At 46.4% G+C, this 15,839-nt stretch overlaps 1 protein-coding gene across 4 annotated transcripts in view; it reads right to left on the minus strand.

The window, feature by feature from the left end:
- Positions 1-15,839, minus strand: part of plxna4 (plexin A4) — a 552,119-nt gene that overhangs the window by 198,290 nt on the left and 337,990 nt on the right. For all 4 annotated transcript variants that reach the window (XM_068005167.1, XM_068005168.1, XM_068005169.1 and 1 more), the window contains exons 6-7: positions 8,946-9,069; positions 2,171-2,324 (exon numbers count right to left, since the gene is read on the minus strand). In XM_068005167.1, coding sequence (XP_067861268.1) covers positions 2,171-2,324; positions 8,946-9,069 — 278 coding nt within the window. The remainder of the gene's footprint in view (positions 1-2,170; positions 2,325-8,945; positions 9,070-15,839) is intronic.

The following is a 15,839-nucleotide window of genomic DNA, read 5'->3' on the forward strand; positions in this document are numbered from 1 at the left end:
ATGGCGGAGGGATCCGGGGAGTGAGGAGGCATGGCGGAGGGATCCGGGGAGTGAGGAGGCAAGGCGGAGGGATCCGGGGAGTGAGGAGGCAAGGCGGAGGGATCCGGGGAGTGAGGAGGCATGGCGGAGGGATCCGGGGAGTGAGGAGGCATGGCGGAGGGATCCGGGGAGTGAGGAGGCAAGGCGGAGGGATCCAGCAAGTGTGGATCAAAGGACACAAATGTGGCAGCTGAAAGAACGGCCAACCAAAGATGGGAGCAGATGGAGCAAGGAGAAACTGAACCAAAAATAAAATGAGAAAACAAACAAACCCAGTCAGGACAAGGAGGCAGAAATTTTCCTGGGCCCACCAGCTGCCTGTAAACACAGTCCAGGACACTGTCGCATGTGGGCCAAACATGTTAATTGTCAGCCTTTGGTATACCAAGGTCCAGAAATGAGGCTTAACAAGTCGGGCAGCCTCAGTTCAGGCACGACCATCCTCCCAGCTGAGAGAATACAGAGGGATACGCACAACTAATGCAATGGTTGCGTCTTATTGATCAGTGCAGTAGTCAGCCGCGTCCACATCTACTTGAACTGTCATACACATAGTTTCAGCCGCAATTGATTTTTCTATTAAGTTTAATGCAGACTACTCCTCTCAACAGCTCGCTGTTCCTTCTGAAGAGCAATACACCTCAGGTACCAGTTTTCTCCCCATTTGTTTCAATGGGTCCAGTTCGTTTAAGCGCGAGGTTCTTGTAAAAAAAAAATCAGTTTACAGCTTTTTTTTTTCCCAAACAAACCTTTCAACTCATAATGGGTCTTCAGTGAGAGTTTAGAGGCTTCGAACGAAAGGCCTGCATCAAGATTGGAGTCAGGAACCTGGTGTAAAAAGACATGAACTGAGAAAGCCCAGGTGAAAGATCGTGGGTCATAATGCACGTGGGGTGAGAAGTCGCTGCCGTTTTTATTTTTTAATTTTTTTTCTGAAACGGCCATTTCTCTTTTTAAGAGTCAAGTGACTGAAAGGAATGTGCCATGGGAATCGTCCAGTCTCTGGGAAGGTAGCGAGCTCGCGAAAATAAAACTAAATGCCGTTTAGTTTCTTTTAATCAATACTCGGAGATCCCTCCCATGGACAAAGCAGATTTCCCAGGGTCCGTTCATGATGCTTTGTCGGTGCAAGAATGGGATCGGCAGCTTCTGGAGGATGTGAACTCCATCTGGTGGCAGAAGTGTGCAGCTGCAGGCGTGACTGTGTGTGCCACAGAAGGGCGGTCCCTCAGCAAGGAGTGCACAATGGAACGCAGCAAATTTAACATACCGGTCGACCTCCCTTGGACACGGAGAGTCAAGACCAAGTGTAGTTGTCAGGTGAAGTGGGGTGAGAGGTCCAAGGTGCGCACACACATAATTCAGTCCGTTGTGAAGTCGAGCATTCTGCCCTTATTTTCTCCCTCCCACTATTAATTCCTATGTTCACGTTTTTTTTAAAATGGGAATTCCCTATGTAAACTTGTCACGTCGTAATGACGCTCTCTCGTCACTGGTAGCACTGGAGGGGGATGTAATTACAGGATACGTTTGCATCGGCAGCTTCTAATGTCAGCTGGAACATAGGAATTTAAAAGGGAAAATATGCACAGATGCAAGATATATATATATAGAATATACAGAAAAATTTGCATGGCAATGGGAGTGGGACTAATTGGACAGCTCTTTGATGGGCCGAATGGCCTCCTTCTCTGCTGTCTGATTCTAGGATTCTATGAAAAATGAGAGAGAGAGAGATGCAAGAGAGGGATGAAGGAAACAGACAGGAGGTGGAAGAAGGAGAAAGGAAGAATAAATTCTACAGAGGAAATTAGATATTTGGGAGAGTGTTCTTGGTCTAATCGAGCGAGTCATGCCATGTTGTTCCATAACCACAGTTCAAGATTCTATGATCATCCTTTTCCAATTTTCAGGAGTTGAGTATCGAGCATAATGAGTCACAGCTGAGGCAAGGGTGAAACTTTTCAGTCGGTCAGGTTTGTCTTTATAAACACTGTTCACATGCTGGGAAAGCCTTTGGCTGTTATAAGTAACACGAATGCCGCAAGAGATTTTGTTCCAGCAGGAAACTCCCAGTTCCCCCTCTTGTGTCCAGATGGACACACTGCGCCCTCCAGGTCTGGCCTCTTACCTTTGTCGGTCAGAATTCGAGGCACCTCCTTCTCTGCCGGTGAAAAGCACTGGATCACGTTCCCCGACACTCGGCCGTCCATCTCCGCAAAGTCCTCGAACAAGCAGTTGACTCCTGCGGAGAGCTCAGGTACGTTGTGAGCTTCGAGCACCAGCTGGGAAAGGAAGGGTGAGAAAACTAACATCAAAAAGACTTCTTCTGTCAGAATGGACACCAACGTGCAAAGCATACCTCTCGTAGTTTCCAACTGCACCTCATTTGTATTTCCCCTCACTCAGCATTCCCCCACCTAACCTTTACTTACAATGCAATATATGACTTATATCATAATCAGATAACTCTACAAAAAACAAGCCTTTTCTTCCTATTTTTCTCCACTTTTACAACTGATGGGATTGATAGGGTTAGATGAAGAAGGGTGGGAGGAGGCTTGTGGGAAGCATAAACACCGGCATGGACCTGTTGGGCCGAATGGCCTGTTTCTGTGCTGTACATTCCATGTAACTTTTCCCCCCACGCCCCCCATCCCCCCACTTTGCGCCCTTTCTCTCCTGCAGTCGGGTTCCACTGGTGTTACTCACCTTCTGATGCCTACAGTTCATGGGTAGGCCCAAGCAATGAATATCAGCATCATATTCAGCTTGAGGGGAGGGAGGGGGGGGGAGGGGGGAGGGAGGGGGGAGGGAGGAAGGGAGGGAGGGGGAGGGGGAGGGGGGAGGGAGGGGGAGGGGGAGGGGGGAGGGAGGGGGAGGGGGAGGGGGAGGGGGGATGAGGAGGGCCTCACAGCTGAGCCTCATCCTGTCCAACCTCCGCACACTTCCAACATGGGTCACTGGATAATGGATCAGAACTGAAAACCTTGGCTGACTCAAAAAACCCTGAGGTTTATTGTAACACCGCTGTTCCCACTCCAGCTGGACTCCAGCAGAGGCCGGCAATCGGACCTGGAACCCTGCTAGTCTGCGTATCTATTTCCTCACTGTGAGATGCATCTATCATTTCTTTAAAAAGGAATTGAATGTGTGTGAAAAGGAAAGACTTGCATTTATGTAGCGCCTTTTTGCCTCATGACATCCCAAAGCGCTTTACAGCCAATGAAATGCTTCTGAAGTGTGGTCACTGTTGTAATGTAGGAAATGCGGCAGACAATTTGCGCACAGCAAGGTCCCACAAACAGCAATGAAAAAAATTGACCAGGTCATTTGTTTCGGGTGTTGATTGAAGGACAAATATTGGCCATGACACTGGGAGAACTCTACTGCTCTTCTTCCAATAGCGTCATGGGATCTTTTACACCCACCTGAGAAGGCAGACGGGGCCCTCGGTTTAACATATCATCCAAAAGACAGCACCTCCCGCAGTGCGGCACTCCCTCAGTACTACACTGAATTGTCAGCCGAGATTATGTGCTCCAGTCTCTGAAGTGGGACTTGAACCCACAAACTTCTGATTCAGAGGTGAGAGTGCTACCCACTGAGCTAAGCTATATGTCGTGCGGCTGGCGTGAGAGAAATAGACGAGCATAAAATAAACATCACAACACTGAAGTGAGGGAGGGGGGAACGACGAGAATCTCAGTGTCGGATCCTGTTGATTCAGGAACAGAAGCAAATCGAACCATCGAACCATAGAAAACATACAGCACAGAAGGGGGGCCATTCGGCCCATCGTGTCCACGCCGGCTCGAAGAACAACCTGGTGCCCATTCTAATCCCACCTTCCAGCACCTGATCCATAGCCCTGTAGCTTACAGCACTTTAGGTGCAGGTCCAGGTACTTTTGAAAAGAGTTGAGGGTCCCTGCCTCTACCACCAATTCGGGCAGTGAATTCCATACACCCACCACCCTCTGGGTAAAAAAGTTTTTCCTCATGTCCCCTCTAATCCTTCCGCCAATCAGCTTAAATCTATGTCCTCTCGTTCTTCAACTCTCCGCTAGGGGAAACAGGTACTTCCTGTCTACTCTATCCAGGCCCCTTATTAATTTGTACACCTCAATCAAGTCTTCCCTCAGTCTCCTCTGCTCCAAGGAAAACAACCCCAGCCTATCCAATCTCTCCTCGTAGCTGCAATTTTCAAGCCCTGACAACATTCTTGTAAATCTTCTCTGCACTCTCTCCAGAGCAATTATGTCCTTCCTGTAATGTGGTGACCAGAACTGCGCACAATACTCCAGCTGTGGCCTTACCAGCGTTTTATACAGTTCCATCATTACATCCCTGCTTTTGTATTCTCTACCACTTTACCCACTTGCCCATCTTCGTTCCCAGGACTAAATCTAGAATTGCATCCCCTCTTGTTGGGCTTGTCACGTGCTGGCTAAAAAAGGTCTCCTGGACACTGATCAAGAATTTTGTGCCCTCTGTGCCCCTCACACTGTTTGAATCCCAGTTGATGTTAGGGTAGTTGAAATCCCCTACTATTATTGCCCTCTTATTTTTGCACTCAGAAATTTGCCTACATATTTGTTCTTCTATCTCCCTTTCGCTATTCGGGGGTCTATAGTACACTCCTAGTAGTGTGATTGCCCCTTTTTTATTTCTTAGCTCAACCCATATGGCCTCGATCGATGATCCATTTAGCATATCATCCCTTCTCACAACTGTAATTGATTCTTTAACCAATAATGCTACCCCCCTCCTTTTTTATCACCCACTCTATCCTGCCTGAAAACTCTATATCGAGGGATATTGAGCTGCCAATTATCCCCCTCTTTAAGATCTTAAATATTTCCTCGTTCCAGTTATGGCCAGCAGCAGGATACTGAGTAACCATGGAAACCCCTCAGTTCTGAGCCACTGGTTTAATGTGAGGGCTTCACCTCTCGTGAAGAGTGTTCTGACACAGGAACTGTTTTTGGCAGGGCTGCCACCATTCTGGTCACCATGGACACCACATCCCTGCCCTTTGACATGGATGGTTACAGTCTCACTTTAAATTATTCTCTGTTCCAGTTTTTTTTTTGTTGTAGTGGTGAGGGACGTTGGTGCTGGGCAATGGAACACTTCCCATTTCAGCACCTTCCCAGTCCAGGTTCGGCACAACCAGATGCAGAGCAAAGCTCACTCTACTCTGCTCAACAATATGCCTGCGTCCCAACCTCAGAAGAACATCTCCGACTGTGCGATAGTTTTTCTATTTCCCACACCAGCCATGTTGCAGCCTCCAAGTAAAATGGCCAATTACCGGCAAATTAGGAACAGTTTTGTGCTGTGGGAACAACAACACCCTGTTCGCGCCTTTAACGTCGCGAAACATCCCGAGGCACTTCACGGGAACGCTATCAGACAAAATTTGACACCGAGCCACATGGAATATTCGGACAGGTGACCAAAAGCTTGGTCAAAGAGGTAGGTTTTAAGCAGCGTCTTAAAGGAGGAGAGGGAGAGGGTAGAGAGGCCGAGAGGTTTAGGGAGGGAAAGCACGGCCGCCAACAGAACTAGACCGAGGCTGCCCAAACTCATTTACGTGAAGGCACTTAGCAGCCAGCAGATAGAGACTTTCATCCCATCGATCTGGGCTGACTCGAACCCAGATCCCAGGCATGAAAGGCCAGTGTCTAACCCACCGTGACCTCCAACTCCTCATTTTCTTTGAAAAAAAATCAATGGCAGAAGTGGTCAGTGCCACAATAAGATTATTGTGCTGATGATCGAATCAATCTACATCTCGACTATCACCTCAAAACTATTACCCAGGTGGCGGCAGTTGTTTAATTCATGATGAATATTGTTTCTGGATCCTCAGGGCCTCCATTATATTGAAAGCCTCTATCGTAAAAATCTGATGATTGCTCTCCACAGGGCAGGTACAGTGTCATCTTGTAACATACGAGAAAGGCGGTAATTATACTATTTGTTCTTCCAGGAACTTTCAAAGGTTCCTTCCAGAACATTCCTGCTGTCACAACACATCCACAGAGACACTCTTCTCTCAGGTTTCCTTTCAATGGGCCAGCCCACATGAAACCCCTTCCCATTTGCAACTGACTTTGTGCATTACTTCTCAAGGGTAAAAGCCTCCCATCAAGGCCCACACAAAAATTCAGGACTAATTTTCTCAAGAGGCACACTCAGGTACAAAGCTTTTCTCTCTCTCTCTTCCTGACCTATCTGTCCTGACAAACAAAAAAAAAAATTAAGAATTTGTGGCTGGAATTCAAGGCCACAAAATAATAACCTGTCGCTTACAATTTCCACTGCAAATTGGAGACACTTTTTTTTTTCCTAGGCCCCAAATTACATTTCAGAGCAAGTGATGTTGGCAGGCTGCGCTGGGAAATAATTTGCTGCTGGAATACAAAACCTGTCATTTTTTATCAGCAAATGGAAGCTGGCAAGGTATAATTTCATAACCTATGTTTTAAAATAATACACTGTCCCTTTTTCCATTTCCTGCTCAAATTACACGGAGCTGGATATCAGTTTCGGTGAATTACACGGCCACACAATTGGGCCTCTCACTTTCACTGTTCTCCTCACCCCCTCTTCCAAGTCTGCATCACTTCAAACAGAGAGGACGCAACAATCGCACGACCACCTGGAACAAATCTTTTCTAATCAAACCTGAAGGGTGCCATTGGAAATAATGGGAATGCAGGCTTTCTCTCAAATGGGAAAACAGGATAAGAGCATAAGAATGGAGACTGAGTGTCAAATGTTACTGTAAAGCTATTTAAACATATGGAGTGTTACGACTGAAACACAAGAATAATTGGTGTGCTTTCAACAAGACTAATTTGATGTACTGCAGTAGACAAGCTCAAAGCAGGCCAGTCGTTACCATACGACAGTGATCACATTGCTTCCGCTGGACTGGGTGGTTCCGTAGATTAGCAGGCAGTCCTGGCAGCTCTGGTAAACCCACGGAGACACCAATTCCTCAGGAGGAGGAGGGAGGAGGAGGAGGAGGGGCAGTGCGAACACACTTTCACTTCTGGTTTTCTCAGCGATGTATTCAGAGCCAGAAGGACTTGGGTTCAAATCCTGATGGGATCACTCGTCCTTCCAAGCTGGATCAATTAGGACATGGGAAGAAAACAGGACATTGCAGGGACTGAGCAGCGCTTTGCCATTCTGTTGCTGTATCTCCTGAATGTTCAGCCGTGAGCAAAGGGACCAGAGTTACACCCAACTTGCAGTTCATGCCCAAGCTTCCCTTCAGTGCCAGCGTGGCTTAGTCAGTGGTATTGCTTCTAAGTCAGGCTATGGGTTCCAGTCCCAGTGCAGACTTGAGCAGATTATTTAGGCTGACTCTTCAGTGTGGTACTGAGGGGAGTGGATGAGATATTTAACCACTGTCATGTCTGCCTGTTCAGATGGACGGAGAAGTTCCCATCTTACTAGTTGAAGAATAAGGGAGTTTTTTTTTTAATCATTCTTTGAGATATGGGCGTCATTGGCAAAGCCGGCATTTATTGTCTATTCTCAGTTGCCCTTGAGAAGGTGGTGGTGGGCCTTCTTCTTGAACCGTCGCAGAGTTCCATGCAATGAAGGTGCTCCCACAGTGCTGTTAGGTCGGGAATTCCAGGATTTTGACCCAGTGACAATGAAGGAATGGCCGATTTATGACCAAGTCGGGGTGGGTACAACTTGGAGGTAATGGTGTTCCCATGCACCTGCTGCCCTTGTCCTTCTAGGTGGTGGAGGTTGCAGGTTTGGGAGATGCTGTTGAAGAAGCTGTGAACCAGTTGGGTTTTTTACGACAGTTTCACACTCACTTTTACTGAGACCAGCTTTTTATTTTCCAGGTTTTTAAAAAACTGAATTCAAATTCTCAAATTGCAATGGTGGAATTTGAACTGACCTCCTCTGGATTATTAGTCTAGTAACATAACCACCACGCTACTGTACCCAGGCAAGACTTTAACATGGAGCCTGGCACATACTGTAAGATAGGCATGGTCACAGGGCTTTGGAGGGATTGCCCATTCATCTCACAATGGGAGGCTAAAAAAACAATCTCGTGTTCAAGGGGTAACTGTGATTGGAAAGTCAGGGCAGAGCTTTCCTGTGGTGAAGTGACACCTTGCACAAGGGTGAACTTTAGTGTCCTGATGATATGATTCACTTCAGCAAATGTCATTGCATCGCTACAAAGTAAACAATCCACAGAAGTTACAACACGGAAACAGGCCGTTCGGCCCAACCAGCCCATGTCAGCATTTACCCTCCACGCGGGCAAATAGTTCCAATTACATTTACCCACTCTGTTCCCACATCCCTTCAACCCCTTTTCCTTCATCCATCCAACCAATCTAATCTGATCGCGTGTCTGCCTCACTACTAACACCAGAGGTGAACTCCACAGCCTCACAACTCTCTGTGTGAACAAGTTTTTCCTGCCCTCTGATCGAAACCTCTATTTAATCCATGGCCCCTAATCCTTGACTCCTCAACTATTGGAAACAGGCTGCTTCCTTCTACCCTCTCCCATCCTTTCATAATTGTAAACACTTCTATCACATTGCCCCGTAATCTATGTTGTTCAAACATAAAAAAAGACCTAATTTTTCCATATTTTCTTTGTATTTGCATTTCCTCATACCAGACAACGTTTCAGTGAATCTGCTTTGTATCCTCTGTACAGCCTCAATATCCTTCCTATAATGTCCAATTCCTGTTGATAAAATAGCAGCAAACTCCTCCTCACACACCCCAACCCCCGCCCCCCAACCCCACCATGCTTTTAAGAAATATTTTTGAATGAAGAATATTGAAGAAATAACAGCTTACCATCTCCCTCTTGAATGGCGGAGGGTGGTGGGGGGCACTTACCAGGACACTGTACTGGGACACGGAGATGTTGCTCGGGTGAACGGTGAGCCTGACGCACTGCTCGATGTTGGAGGCAAACCTTCGGTCCTCGGTGGAGCGCTTGCACTTGTCTTTCCTCGTGCACCTGGAACAAAATGAGGCCACGGTGAGGATAAAGGGAACACGGAGCTGAGCCGCGGGAACCAGCAGGTCCTTGGGCCTGAGCCCAGGTCCATCCCGAGTTAGGGGAACTACAATTGGCCTCAGTGCCCTGGGTTATAGAGGGGGAAAGAATCAGCTCGGATTCATGGTCCTAATCCCCACACAGTAAACCCCAATTCTGTGCTGTCAAGTCGACCTATGGAAATTGGCTCATTGGACTTGGTTATGATGAATTAAGGGAAGATCTTTGCTTGTCTAGCCCTCTTCATCTCACCCCATCAACGTATCCTTCTATTCCTTTCTCCCTCATGTGTTTATCTAGCTTCCCCTTCAATGCATCTATACTTTTCTTCTCACCGACTCCTTGTGGTAGCAATTTCCAAATTCTCACCACTCTCTGAGTAAAGAAGTTTCTCCTGAATTCCTTATTGAGTCTATTGGTGACTATCTCATATTTATGGTCCCTAGTTTTGGACTCCGCCACAAGTGGAAACATCTTCTACCCAATCAAACCCCTTCATAACTGTAAAGATCTCAATCAGGTCACCCCTCAGCCTTCTATTTTCCAGAGAAAAGAGACCCCAGCCTGTTCAGTCTTTCCTGATAGTTATAACCTCTCAGATCTGGTATCACACTTGTAAAAATTTCATTACGTAAGATGCCATTTTTTTTTTTTGCTCGCAAGTTAAATTCGCCACGGTTGGAAAGAGATTAGCAAATGAATTGAATCACAGCTTTATGACAAACATCATTCTTAACGTACTCAATAATGGATTCCTGGATCAACTGTGTTGTGTACCATTAACGTACATCCCTTAATGTCAGTTGTAACCTTAATACTGACTATACGCGCTGAGTGCAGGGATGTGTTTACAGTCCGGGCTGTTACAGGCTTTGACAAATCTGTAGGGTTTCCTACCCTTGGGGCAACACTGACAGGCCACAGAAAGTGCAAAAAATAAACACAGCTTCTTTCTGTTTCAGCAACATTGCCATTTAATTACTTCTCGCTGTTGGCCTGGCCTTGGGAACTCGAGCATGACCCATCCATTGCCATCTAAATAGCTGCAAGGATTTACATGCAGCAGGATTCATCCACGGGAGCCATAAGCTGCAGTGTCAGCCGTGGCTCCGTCGGTTGCACTCTTGCCTGTGTCAGAAGATCATGGGTTCGAGTCCCACTCCGGAGACTTTGAGCACATAATCCAGGCTGACACTCCCCAGTGCAGTACTGAGGGAGTGTTGCACTGTCGGAGGTGCCATCTTTAGGATGAGACTTTAAACCGAGGCCCTGTCTGCCCTCTCAGGTGGACGTATTTGCTGCAGGTGCTGGTAATGGTTCTGCTGCTGCCATTTACAGCTCCTCTCAACCTATCTTCTGTTTCTTTACTTGTCCCATTACCACCCTCCTTGCTTTACACCATCATCCCTTTTGTCATTTAATCACTCTGCCCTCCACCCTATCACAGACCTTCCCTTCTGTTCTTTCCTCCCTCCCTCTCCCCACCTCCCCCTCACTTTCCCTGGCTCTGTATTTGCTTTAAAACTGTTAACTCTTTAACTTCTTCCAGTTCTGATGAAAGGTCTTGAACCTGAAACGTTAACACTGTGTTTCTTTCTCCACAGACGCTGCCTGACTTGCTGAGTATAAGAACATAAGAAATTGGAGCAAGAGTAGGCCATAAGGCCCCTCGAGCCTGCTCCGCCATTCAATCAGATCATGGCTGATCTTCGACCTCAACTCCACTTTCCCGCCCAATCCCCATATCCCTTGATTCCCCCAGAGTCCAAAAATCTATCGACCAGCAGTATTTCCAGCATTTTCTGTTTTTATTTTATCCATGCTTGAGTGCCCTTCATGTGGCTTCTCAATTACGATGTGGAGATGCCGGTGATGGACTGGGATTGACAAATGTAAGGAATCTTACAACACCAGGTTATAGTCCAACTGTTTTATTTGAAAATCACAAGCTTTCGGAGGCTTTCTCCTTCGTCAGGTGAGCGAGTTCTCAATTAAAAGAAGAGGTTAGTCATAGATGAACACTAGTTGGGGCCAGTATGTCACCCAGGGACGGAGAGAGTCCAAAGGCTGGAGAAAAGGGGACACGATTGAAACATAAAAATAGCTCACCAAAAAAAAAATGCCTAACAACATCCTTATGTTCTGAAATTCTTCCCTCCTTGAAACAAAATGTCCCGAACCCGTAAGTAGCTGATCCATGCAGGTCAGAAAGATCCCAGGTTCAACCCCCAAACCCTGTTGACTTCGCTGATCTCAGCTACGCCGGTGCTCCAGCCAGCCTCAATGTCCTGAAATTGGGAGAGGTGCGGTGGGCGTCTGTGCTCATAAAACGTTACATTAGCACGGAGTTAATGCCTTCAGAAGAAGAGTGGAGAAATCTGGCAGGGGGCAGCGGAGGGAAGGAAAACACAAAATGTTCCTTTTGTTCCAGAGGCACATGCGCTCAGGACCAGAGGGACCCATCCTACAGGCGTTGGCACCTGAAGAAAAGGATTCGGAAGCTGGAAACTCTCCCGAGTACAGTAAAAAGTACATTTGTACTGTCATTAGCCTATCTCTACAATACAATCAGGAAGACAACAAATCCTTTTAAGTGAAACTGCTTTCCCATTATCACTGCATGAGGGAACCTAATCTTGATTGAACGCAGGGCCCTCATATTGTGTACGAGCCTTTTATTCTCTGCAATGCCGATCAGATCAGCCTCATTGGGTACTGTTGCGTCTGATTGCAACGGAAGGAGTTGCAGGCTGAAGGAACACTGCCATCCGGTTGGGGAAAGGCTTTCTGCCAGCTTAACTCTTACACATGATCCGAGAGATTATTTTTGGCTGATTCTTCCTCCCCTGAGATTTAGTCAGCTCCACAGGCACTGATACCTCAGCCTCCTATACCTCAGCTGAGTGACAATTCTTCTTGCACAGGCCTGGGTGGTGGCTGCTATTCGACTGTGAGGGGCATCGATCCCACCATCACCCGAGGTCTGCACACAGGCACGGTATCCTGCAGGTGTCACCCGATAGAGGTTAGGAACGGGAATCCAGGCTGATTTTTCTCCCTCTCCTGCAACCCACCAACCACCCCCCCCACTCCCCCAACTTAGGGGCAAACAGAAATTCAACAGGTGTAAATTTTTCAGTAGCTTGACTAACTCAGCACAGATCAGGGATTGAAACTGGGCCCTCCCTGGCCCACATGACTCAGTAACATACTTATCAACTGACCCATCAAGGGGAGCCAACCTCCACCATTTTATCAATGATGCTTGAGGACATCGCGTTACTTCAAAGCTGTCGGAGGGAAACAGGTCATTCGGCCCAACTGGTCTCTGTCGGTGTTTATGCTCTGCACGAGCATCCTCCCTCCCTACTTCATCTAACCTTATCAGGATACCCTTCTATTCCTTTCTCTCTCATGTGTTTATCTAGTTTCCCCTTAAATGTATCTACGCTATTTGCCTCAACTACTCCTTGTGGTCGCGCGTTCCACATTCTTACCATTTTTTGGGTAAAGAAGTTTCTCCTGAATTTTTTTTAATTTATTCGTTCACGGGATGTGGGCGTCACTGGCGAGGCCAGCATTTATTGCCCATTCCCTATTGGATTTATTAGTGACTATTTTATATTTATGACCTCTAGTTTTGGACTCCCCCACAAGTAGAAACATTTTCTCTATGTCTATCCTATCAGTATCTTAAAGACCTCCATCAGGTCACTCCTCAACCTTCTCTTCTCCAGAGAAAAGAGCCCCAGCCTGTTCAGCCTTTCATGATAAGGACATCCTCTCAGTTCTGGTATCATCCTTGTGAATCTTTTTTTGCACCCTCTCCAATGCCTCTTTATCCTCTCTGTAATATGGAGACCAGAACTGTGCACATGTGGTGTTTCTTTTCATAGAGAAGATTCAGGTTGCATAAACTTGCCTTGTATCCCCTTGAATATCAGAGATTGAGGGGTGATCTGATCGAGGTGTTTAAGATGTTCAAAGGATTCAATAGGGTAGATATGGAGAAATTATTTCCTCTGATGGGGGAAATCAAGAACAAGGGGAAATAATCTTAAAATTAGAGCTCGGCCATTTAGGAGAGGAATCAGGAAGCACTTCTACACACAAAGGGCAGCAGAAATCTGGAACTCTCTCCCCAAAAGGCTGCGGATGCTGGGGGACAATTGGAGCTTTCGAGACGGAGATCAGTAAGATTTTTGTGAGGCAAAGATTATCAAGGGATATGGAGCTCAGCTGGATAAATGGAATTGAGGCTTAGATCGGCCATGACCCAATTGAACGGTGGAGCAGGCTTGAAGGGCTGAATGGCCTCCTCCTGTTCCTATGTTCCAGTTTGCAAGCCAACAATTACAAGTGACAGTACACCTTTAAAACATATAAGGTCCGAATCTTGCTTTCGATCTTTATGTCCACACTGTCCCAAGTTACCTTGCCACAAAAAATATGATTCCATCCACCTCTGCTGAATGGAGGGTCACGTTAATAAGCGAATATTAATATGCTCATTACAATAAATTTCCATAAATTTATGTTGGCGTGGCAGAATTAGAATTGAGTACTGCGGATGAAATTGCCTCACTCAGCACAAGAGTTATTAAATCAGCAACTTCTCCCCTGGTCGAGAGAGCAAAAGATAAAAAGTTAAAAAAAGAGAAAGAAAAAAAAGACATGAAGAAAAAGTGAAAGGCAAAGAATCAGAAAGGGAGGGAGGCAGAAAAAAAAGAGAAAGTGAAGAAGGAGGAAGAGTGAGAGAAAAAACAATAAAGCTTAAAAAATTTCCAGGATGACTGTATGTGCACATGGAGGTTTACCAGAATGGTACTAGGGGAGGAGGTAATTCCGTTATGTGGAGAGAAGCTGGGATTGTTCTCCTGAGAGCAGAGAAGGTTAAAGGGAAATTTAATAGAGGTGTTTAAAATTATGAGGGTTTTGATCGAGTAGATAGAGAGAAGCTGCTTCCACTGGCAGGAGGGTCGGTAACCAGAGGACACAGATTTAAGATAATTGGCAAAAAAAAGCATTGGGAAGATGAGGAGAGGTATTTTTTTACTCAGTGAGTTATTATGATCTGGAATGCACTGCCTGAATGGTGGAAGCAGATTCAATAGTAAGTTTCAAAAGAAAATTGAATATATACTTTAAGGGGAAAAAAATTGCAGGGCTATTGGGGAAAGAGCAGGGGAATGGGACTAATCGGATCGCTCTTTCAGAGAGCTGGCATAGGCACGATGGGCCGAATGGCCTCCTCCTGTGATGTATGATTCTTGATGACTGTTGGTGCACACGTGCAGCTGTGTTAAAATCTTCACAAAAGTGCATTTTTCATTTCTGTGGTGAAAGAGGCAGCGGAAATGCCTCCTGAGCATCCCCCCCTCTCTGTTCTCGGCCTGCTCTTGCAGGCATGCTGATCACTCTTAATCCCACCTTGTAAAGTAAGCAGGCTGGTTCAACAGCACCAGGGCCCCAGAACAAATCAGCAGAGGCACTTCCCAAAAGCGATTCCAAAAAAAATTATTTTTCAATAATCGGGGTTGGGATGGGTCAATGTAGCCGTTCAGAAACTAAACCTCAGCTCTGAGCGGTTCCAGGACCCCAGGCTGAGCGCAGGTACAGATCTCTGCCCATCGTCAGCTGTCCATCAACGAGCCCATCCATCAGTGTCAGCCTGTCGGGCAGGTTTTCATTAGGTTTCATTGAACAGTTCAATCACCTGTCTTCTGTGCACATACCCATAACTGCTAGGTAACCTCCAGTACCAGCAGACTGACTGCCGGGGGGCTCCACTTCATGGATTGTGGCAAATGTATTTGGGAAAGTGAACAGGATTTGAGAAAGATCTGAATTTTCCACTGTAGAAATAATAGTTGCAATAAACTGGGATTGGTGCAGCATTTGTGGCAGAAGCTGCTATAGCTATCAGTGTCGCACCATTTTGCTGTTGACGTAGCTGTCACTGTCGGCTGACCTGAAGATATAGATAGAACTTTCATTTATATAGCGCCTTTCACGACCTCAGGACATCCCAAAGCACACTGCAAGATCCCACAAACAGCAATGTGATAATGACCACATAATCTGTTTCTTAGTGCTGCTGGTTGAGGGATAAATATTGGCCAGGACACCAAGGAGAACTCCCTTGCTCGTCTTCAAAATGGTGCAATGGGATCTTTTACATCCACCTGAGGGCAGACGGGGCCTCGGTTTAATGTCTCATCCGAGAAGTGGCACCTGTGAGCACTCTCTCAAGTACTGCACTGAAGTGTCAGCCTAGATTTTGTGCTCAAGTCTCTGGAGTGGGATTTGAACCCACAACCTTCTGGCTCAGAGGCGAGAGTGTTACCCACTGAGCCACAGCCGATTACTGTATCGCACTGAGAAAGAACACTGAGCTGAGTCGTTAATGAAATCTTTTTTTTCCCTGGCTCTCGGGATGACCGTGCAGCTGTGGAGAACCAGCGTGCGGGGACTGATTTTAGGAAGTGTGTGTGCCTGATTCTATAATACACTCGGCATATATCCCACTCCTTTGCAAACCCATCCTGCCTTGTCATCTGCTTAGCTTTTATTATTGTTCTCTGGTTTTCTCCCCATCTCTCTTGAAGGTGTTGGCTGTTGCTAGGATACAGTTCCCTTAGCGGCCTTGTTTTACTGTGAGACAATTTATTCTATCATGGACTCTACCCCACCTATTTAATCTCCTGAGGGAGATTTCTCCTAATTTATCC

This window comes from Heptranchias perlo, chromosome 24 (assembly GCF_035084215.1).
Source record: "Heptranchias perlo isolate sHepPer1 chromosome 24, sHepPer1.hap1, whole genome shotgun sequence".
NCBI classification, from domain to species: Eukaryota; Metazoa; Chordata; class Chondrichthyes; order Hexanchiformes; family Hexanchidae; genus Heptranchias; species Heptranchias perlo.